This window comes from Nyctibius grandis, chromosome 8 (genome assembly GCF_013368605.1).
Source record: "Nyctibius grandis isolate bNycGra1 chromosome 8, bNycGra1.pri, whole genome shotgun sequence".
Classification (NCBI taxonomy): Eukaryota; Metazoa; Chordata; class Aves; order Nyctibiiformes; family Nyctibiidae; genus Nyctibius; species Nyctibius grandis.
The window spans coordinates 38,036,701-38,045,461 of NC_090665.1; the positions used below are offsets into that span (position 1 = coordinate 38,036,701).

Below are 8,761 nucleotides of genomic sequence, written 5' to 3' on the forward strand. Positions count from 1 at the left end.
TTTTTATTATGTCTTATAAATCCACCTTGAAGCAGCCCCTGTCTTCATCCTGCACATTTCAGCTGTCCTGCAGCACATTCATTAGTTTTTAGCACCAGCGGACAGATGACATGCCGGCCAGGAGGATGCCATCCCCCATCCCACGGGCTCCAGCGCCTCGCTGTGGTGACACAAGACCGTGTCTCCACTGCCTGTGCGGTGCCAGACCAGCTCTCGCAGGCAGCACCGGCGTGCCAGGCTGGGCACTCCGCAAGCCAAGGAGCTGGCCCTTCTCAGAGTCCAAAGCACCAAGGGTGCTTTCTTCAGGGTGGGTGCCAGGCTGGGGCAGCTCAGGCTCTGCTTTCACACGGGACGTTTGGAGAGATGCTCTGGTTCGCAGTGGAACCGAGAACAAATGTGGAAGCTTCAGAAAAGTTGGCAAAATGGTATTGGTGGTTCCCACACTGGCCTAGTTATTAGCTGGCATGCGCGATCCGGGTGACCTGATTCAGTTGCTCTGTGTCTTCCCATGCAATGGGAATGACGGTGGGTGCTGCAGAGAGTAAACTTGCAGGAACCTGGGGGTGCTGCTGGGATTGTCCCCAAGCACAGCCCCCCCTCCCAGCCCGGATGGGTGCTGGCAGCCTGGTCACCTGGGCCTGGGTGCCGAGAAGGCTCTCGGTGCAGCAGCACTAGGGACAAGCAGCAGGGAGAGGCTGGGCTGGGGACACTGTCACCCCAGCAAGGACTAACAGCCTTCCTGGATCCTGCACCCAGTGGTGCTCACTGCATCTGTGGGGAGCACTTAGAAGACGCTCTGGGCAGGCTCATCCCTCCCCCCGAGTCCGTGGCTAGTCCTGGAGACCTGTCTCCTGCAGCTGCATTGTCAGCCCTGCTGCCTGCTGCACAGGGTCGCTGCCTCCGGCCCACCAGCCCTCGGAAGCAGCAGCTGCCCACCTCCCAGGAGCTGGTCTCAGCACCATTATGTTTGTCACAGGCAGCAGAAGGCCTACATCGCCACGCAGGGACCGCTGGCCGAGACCACAGAGGATTTCTGGCGGATGCTCTGGGAGCACAACTCCACCATCGTGGTGATGTTGACAAAGCTGCGCGAGATGGGCCGGGTACGAATCCTGCTCAGGGGAGAAGGGGGCTGTGTGGCTACTGTCTGTGGGCACAACCTCTCAGCTCACCCCCGTCTGACCCCTGCATCAGCCGCTCTGGGCCAGCCTGCTGCTGGCATGTCCTGTGGCTGACCCTGTGGCCCCACAGCCACGTATGCTTCCAGGGAGCGGGAGGGAAGAGCAGCAGCTTGTTGGTGCTCGCGTCTCACCGTGCTTCTCACCCACAGGAGAAGTGCCATCAGTACTGGCCCGCGGAGCGCTCTGCCCGGTACCAGTACTTCGTGGTGGACCCCATGGCAGAGTACAACATGCCACAGTACATCCTCCGGGAGTTCAAGGTGACGGATGCCAGGGTGAGTGCAACTGCTGGCTCCCTAGCTCCCCTGCCTCCTGTGCCTCTGCCCTGCCCAGGCCAGCGAAGGCAGCGTTCAGCAGCTCCTGGAGGAACCGGAAAGCAAGGTGCTGCCTTTTACTGCAGGCAGAAGGGGCTGCTGCCCCTCACCTGCTGCTGCTCTCACCGCAAGTTCTGTCTTGCCAGCTGTGTCAGCCCCGGTGAGCAGCTCAGGGTTCCCTATCAGCACCAGACCCTGCCTTGCCTGTGCTGCGTACTTGGGCAAGCGTTTAACACTGGCTCCCCTGTCCCTGGAGTCTCTATGTGCAGCATCTGAGCAGGTGCAGGACCCCCGTGTGACAGTGAATGTGGTCCTGGGGTGGAGCTGGGCCCCAAACAGGACCAGGACACTGACCAAACAGACCCTACAGGGTCCAAAGCCCTGCTCAGCTCAGCCGCCCTGGGGTGAACATGGGAGAGCAGAGGCAGGCCCCAAACGCTCAGCGAAAGATCTGCCTAGGTTCATCCATGGCCTGTGAACCCTCTTGCCTGGCATGGGCCAGGGGGTCTGAGAGCAGGTCAGAAGCACCAGTGCTGAGGCGAGCAAGATCAGCTCCTCTTGCTGTCTCCTCACCCACAGTTCATATCTAACACCCCTGTCTCTGCAGGACGGCCAGTCGCGGACCATCCGCCAGTTTCAGTTCACAGACTGGCCTGAGCAGGGAGTGCCAAAGACAGGAGAGGGCTTCATCGACTTCATCGGGCAGGTGCACAAGACCAAGGAGCAGTTCGGGCAGGACGGGCCCATCACGGTGCACTGCAGGTGAGTGGGGACAGATCAGCACCCACCTCTACCTTCATCAGCCCTCGGAGATGTCCCCTACCTTGCTTACCCTGGCAGCTGCCAGCTCCCTTGCACTTGGTGCCCCTCCATACCACTGGCAGGAGGCAGGCAGGGAATGAGGAGGCGGCAGCATTCAGGGGTGCCATTGGCAGCCTTTCTGCCAGGTGACTACATGAACCCAGTGTCCTGGTGGTACTGATTTGTAGCTCCTTGGAAGAGTCCTTGGGCAGGGCAGGGTGCCACAGCAGCTTGCCCCAGAGGCAAGGTAGAATTGGTGGGCCCAATGGGGCTGAGAGGGCACCTCTCAATGTCCCTGTGGCCTTTCCTGGCTCCCCTGAGCATGTCCCCATGCTCCATATTCTTGCACCACGCCTAGGAGCTCTGCAGAGCCTCGCTGGGACTGGCAGGTCTCTAATGGCACCTTTTGCTCCCTCCATGCAGTGCTGGGGTCGGGCGCACAGGCGTGTTTATCACGCTCAGCATCGTGCTGGAGAGGATGCGCTACGAAGGGGTGGTGGACATGTTCCAGACAGTGAAGACCTTGCGGACACAGCGGCCAGCCATGGTGCAGACAGAGGTGAGTGTCCCCTCCTCCCCAGGGTGGTGGGAGATCTGTGGCAGAAGAGAGAGGAGCCAGCATCTCTGGATGTGCAACCCTGCTGCCCGATGTCCTTGGGTCCCCGCTCCTCACGCTTCCCCCCCTTGCTGCCCTGCAGGACCAGTACCAGCTGTGCTACAGAGCGGCACTGGAGTATCTCGGCAGCTTCGACCACTATGCAACGTAACTAGTGCTTTCCTCCAGTCGCGGTGGGGATGTCCAGGAGTGGAGATGGGTCCCTCTGAGCCAGAGCCGCCCATTCCTCAGTCCTTCTGTACAGACGGAGGTGCTGCCCAGGCAGCAGATCTCCACGCCAACCAGTTCTGACCAGTTCATTTAGGAACTTCGCCCCAGAGCCAAACGAGGGAATCCGACTCCAGAAGCATTTCCAGTCTCTGGCTGAATTTCTGCTCGTGTGCATCTCTCGCCCTCTCTCATGCGACTGCATTTCACAGTGAGGCTTTAGGTGGGTGGAATGGGATCTTTTTTTTAAACATGTAAAATAGTTACTAGTGGTTTTTATAATCTCCTCTCTCTTTATTTTTTATTTTTTTCAAGTCTTAATGTTTTGCCCAAGCAGAACTGGACATGCCAAACCTTTGGGAGTTGGGTTCTTTTTTTTAAATTTTCTTTTGCTTTTACATTTTTTACTGCCCTGTGTTTATTTCAGCCCAGTCACTGCTGGTTCTGCCCATTTTAGTGCAGCTTCCTTGGTAATTTGCAGCAGCTGGCTTGTGGTTCCTGCCCGGCTCCATTCCCCGTAGGCTGCTTTTTAATCCTTTGTAGAATATGAAATTTCATGGAACTGGACCCAAGCTACCAATTATTTTTTTAGCCTTTCCTTTCCCCCTATTACTTCCTGAGTAGGTTTGGGTTTGGGAGGGCATGTGGGGTCGCCAGAGAAGCGGTCCCCTTTGTCAGCTGGAAACTGTTCAGTCCTATTACGATGCGTGTTAAACCAATCCAGTGACCGTGTGTACTGGCAGATCCCGATATGAGGTGAGTTGTCGTTGCCTTGTTTGTGAGAGACCCAACATCCCGGGCTCCAGGCTTTGGAGCCTCTTTTTGTATGTCTCACTGGGAAGGGGGCAGGAGAAGCGAGCGGGTCCCACACTGCCCCAGGGAGGGTATAGAAAGAGCGAGACACGGCCCTTTTTGTTAATCCAGCGGTTCTGGGAGTGCAAGCGCCGTTCTGTCACCTCTCACCGGTGAAGGGCATCGGAGCATTTACAAAGGCAAGGAGCACAAGGCCAGCCGTCCCCAGAGCGGAGCCGGGCTGGCTCTCTTTGGAAAGCAGGGTACTGCAGGGAAGGGGAGGGGAGTACACATGGCTTCAGAGGTTGGGTGTATCTATAATTTCTGCTATTCTGCAAACGTTAAAAGTCACTAGAATATTGTACTTTCCGCTACTTCAGGACGTTCTAATGAACCAATGTGGCAAGACTACTGGACTTAATTTAATGGTACTATATATTAATACTCCTTACTATATCGCGCTTGCACTAAAGACAGGGAGTGAGCAGCCCTCTTTCGAGTGCATTGAGTTATGAATAAAGGTGGTGGAAGGGTATCTAATTGTATTATCACATGTATTCCGAATGTTAAGAATCCAAGCTATGTTGAAATCAGCAATCCAGGGTTGGTAATGTTGGAGGACACATTCATTTTTACCTTGTGGATGCATAGTGCTGTAGGGGTCACTGTTGTATACAGTCTGTTTTCTATTTGTTAATAATAAAAAAAAAATCTACAGCATCATTGCATAATTCTTGATGTTAATAAATTTGAATAATCGGGTTTCATACAAGCTGGCTTTGCTGTCTGTTTCTTCAGCAATAAGGAGAGGTGATAGATTCTCCAGGAGGTGGGCATGCTCCCCAGCCTGTTGCCAGAGAAGTTCTTTCCCATGGGCACATCCCAGCCACAAGTGCCCCATGCTTCCCGCAGGGACCCTGTGCAGGCAGGGAGCTCGGAGACCGTCTGTGACAACCCCCTTTGTGCACATGTGTGCTCACCTCCTGCCCACCTGCAGCCATACCAGGGTGTACCAAGAGTCCTTGGCACCTCCAGGAATGGCTCCTGACAAGCCTGTCTTTGCATGGCCCCCTCTGAGTCCCCTCCACTTCCCAAAGAACAGATCATTCCCAGCAGGAGGAGGCCAGTAGTCCCTTTCTGCCCAGGCCATGCTCTGCACAAGCTGTCCCAGTAGTGGCTGGGGCCTGAGACCTGCCCTCCCCACCTGCACTACTGCCAGTTACTAATCCTCAGAGAACCCCAGGATGTAGCAGGATATAGCCCTGGGATGATGCTGAGCTTTGCTGGAAGCACATTTACCTGCACCCCCTTCCCTGCCAGCGAGCTGGCTGCAGGACCAGGCTGGACTTTGCTGGTGGGTTTGCAGGAAAGAGAGGGGTTGGTGGCAGTGGGTTTGGTGGCAATATCAGTCCTGGATAGGGCTGAGACGTTGCCAGCCTCCTGGGATGCTGCAGTAACGCTGTTCTGTGGCACTGAGCACAGTTGTGTATGCAAAGTTACTGCTCAGCAGTAAAACCCTCACCTGACTCCTAACTGCAGAGCAGCACCCGGGTATGTTCAGGTGTAAGACACCCGCCAAGGCACGCGGCTGTGCCCGCTCTGCGTGGGCCGGCGAGCCCCAGCCTTTCCTTCATGTGAACTGCAAACCCCCACGTCAGTGCCGGCTCCTGGAGAGAGCAGCACCTGCAAACAGCACAAGCGTGCGAGGGAAAGGCCAGTGCATGGGGCAGAACCACATGGGCCAGGGTGCCATGGCCTGTCCATCCTTCCTGAGGAAGCCAAATCTGCCCTGGGCAGCATGTGCACGATGGGTGGGAGTGTGTGGCAGACAAACTGGTGAGCTTTTCCCCAACGTGACTATGGGCACCTTCTTACTGACTCCCCGCTGACTTTGCTGGAGCTCAGCCACACGTGGCCTTTCCTGCCAGGCCAGACCAGTGTCTGAGCAGGTGCCAGATGCAAAATGGTGTTTCCCCCTCACGCAGCTCGTTCCTACCCCAGTTCTTCACCCCCCGGGGTGACCTGAGGCTGATGGAGCCTTTCCCTGGCTCTGCTGTTGGGCAGCCCCACTCATCCGAGGGCAAAGCACACTCCTGCCCTTGTGAGGCAGCACACGTGCAGATATGTGCACGCATGCATGTGCCAGCACCGCCGGCATTGGCACGCTTTGCTCTGCATCGCTGCCAGGGCCCAGGGTGGCAGGGCTCCGCGGCCAAGCGTGCACCTGCTCGTACACGGGTGCATTTGTGGAGGAAGGACGCCATGCTAGCCACTGCGCTTCAGGAAGCCGGCCAGCTGGGAAGCGAGCAGCGAGCACCTGCCTGCGTTGCAGCAAGAATCCTTGGCTGTGCCGCTAAACTACAGCTGGTGCCGATGTAGTGGATGTGCCACTCACAGAGCCCTCACCAGGCACTGCCACGTGTGCAGCACGAACCTCTAGTCTGTGTGTGGCTTCTAAAGCAATGATTTGCTCTCACCGAAAACAGCAGTTGCCAGAACACTTGTCTGTAAGCACAGGCACATGCGCATGTACCTTCTTTCTCCTTGTCCAACAACACTTGGGGCTTCCCTCCCCATTTGATGATGTGTTCGCAGCCCAAACCCTTTACAACCGGCCCAGAGAAAACATCAGGGAACAAACACTCCCAACTGATCGCCTTTGTGGGCTCCACTTCTCTGCCTGCCATGTGTAAGGCACAGCACAACCTTCTCGGGTGGTCAGTGAGCTTGCCCATGGACCGAGTAGAAACCGGAGGAGGCAGGGAGAGGGAGAACAAGCATCTCAGCACGGACCATGACCGTGAGGGAATAACATGACCGAGCCCGGACCACTGCAGGAAGACTATTGCTGGGTAGACACTGTGTAGGTGCACTTAGATTGCAGAGGTGAAGCCACGTGGCCAAAGCCTCGTGCTGGCTTCACAGGGCCAAGAAAGGCTCAGAGCACAGAGGGGGCCTGGAGGCCCCGTGAGGACGTGCCACCTTGACAAGGGGACGCCCAGGATCTCAGAGGACAGCCAGGTCAGGGAGTGGCAAAGGCAGTGGCTGCCTGGTGGGGGGAAGTCCCACACCCCCAGCCTCCTCACACAGCCAACACCGTTCCAAAGGGGATGGAGTCATATCAATTTAAAAGGGCTTATTCTTTTAACATTTATTTCCCTTTATCTCTGCATATCTCACAAAATAAAAGGGGAACAAGAAAAAAAAAAAAAGACTAACCACATACAGTAGACAGACAGGGATGCTAACCTGGTCTGCCCTCATAGCCAGTGCCCTGGCTTGTGCCATGTTCCAGGCACAGCCGTGTTGCCTCTTCCCAGGGCCTGGCACTGCCATGCCTGGGCTGCAGTGCTCAACTTTCTCTGCCCAGAAAGGATTTACCCTAGATGGCATTTTTTTGCCTCATATTCATTGTTATGTTTGAGACTTCTGCTTCCATCTGGTATCAGCCTGGCTACACAGTGCCATGCTGTGCTCCAGATCTGAAGGGAACGGTGACGAGACGGTGCTGTACGGCAGCATTTGGCTTCTTTCCTTTGGAGTCTCTCTATTCGCACTGAGCAATGGAGCTGGGTAGTTACTGCTGGTTGTGTTGGGTTTTGTTTCTTTTTTTTTCCTAGTGAAAATTTTCCATTCCTCAATTGTACCAGGTAGCCCTAATGCAGCCTCAGATGAGCAGCTTTGTAAAGGGCACCGGTTGGCAGGTGGGACAGCAGCTAAATGGCAGCTGGGCAAAGGTGCATTCCTGGGCACTGAGGTGCTCTTCTGCTCTTTCTATTTTCATTTTTTTTATTCATTCTATTGATACCTGGAGCAAGAGAGCTGTGTAGGCCCTGCCTAGGCTTGGCTTGCCTCCTGGTGATGCTAAATCATAGGCTCATAGGATGGTTTGTGTTGGAAGAGACCTTTAAAGATCAACTAGTCCAAATACCATCCTGCCCAAGCACTTGCTCTTTGTGATTCCATTACTTTAAATTTTATTTTTCAAGGGCAAAACAGTTGTTAAATAAGGAAAAGAAACAGCTGCACTACTGAACAAATCTGAGCTTACCCTGCACAGTAGCTTGGCAACTCCTTCCCCCACAGTCCTGGCATTTCTTGTTCTCAGCAACGTTGCCATTTTCATTTGTAAAGCTTCCAGTTAAGAGTGACACCCCTCCCCCTCCTTTTTTGCCTATTCTGACCTGGTTCACTTCTGAGAGCAGGAAAAATTCTGATTGCTCCAATTAAAATCTCATTGTTGTCCTTTTGCCAGTTTTCGTAAGTAACCTCAGTCCACAGTAACGATTATATGTTATCAAGCCTTCCTGCCTACACATCTGCTCACAGCAACATTTTACCACTTGTCATCATAAAAAGACTGGCTCGTGTCTCCTGATATTAGAAAGTTGGTATTTCTTGACTAAGGGATAGCAAGTGCAGCTGCCAGGCCACCAGAAAGGCCAGAAACGCAGCGTTCGTCTCAAAACTGCTACCTGACAGTTGCCTGCGTTAGTACCTCCATCTGTAGGAGGCTGAGTGTTGTGACTGCTGTGATTTTATTCCACTTTGGGGTTCTGATCCATCTGCCTGGCAATTTGGAGACTGAGCGGGTCAGAAAGTCAGCAAACCACAGAAAAATATCAGTGTTGGAATGTTGTTTTGGTAAGATTTTCAGGGCTGTCGCATGCCCATAGTATAACACTGAAGGAAATGTGTGTCAGGAGAAACATAGAGTGAAATTAAGGTTTTATTTAGGCATGAGGGACTGACTGTTTTCTCTGAGGGTGGTTACAAGCTCTTTCATGTGGGTTGTGCTTACTTTCAAAGTTGCCTATTGGCACTTACACGTTTAAAAAGCATTTAGCACG

The 8,761-nt window shown here is 54.3% G+C and overlaps 1 protein-coding gene across 1 annotated transcript in view; it reads left to right on the top strand.

The window, feature by feature from the left end:
• Positions 1 to 4,534, top strand: part of PTPRF (protein tyrosine phosphatase receptor type F) — a 255,569-nt gene extending 251,035 nt beyond the window's left edge. The window contains exons 30-34 of the mRNA XM_068406730.1: positions 977 to 1,103; positions 1,331 to 1,456; positions 2,103 to 2,257; positions 2,720 to 2,855; positions 2,995 to 4,534. Coding sequence (XP_068262831.1) covers positions 977 to 1,103; positions 1,331 to 1,456; positions 2,103 to 2,257; positions 2,720 to 2,855; positions 2,995 to 3,063 — 613 coding nt within the window. The 3' untranslated portion in view covers positions 3,064 to 4,534. The remainder of the gene's footprint in view (positions 1 to 976; positions 1,104 to 1,330; positions 1,457 to 2,102; positions 2,258 to 2,719; positions 2,856 to 2,994) is intronic.
• Positions 4,535 to 8,761: the final 4,227 nt, after the last annotated feature.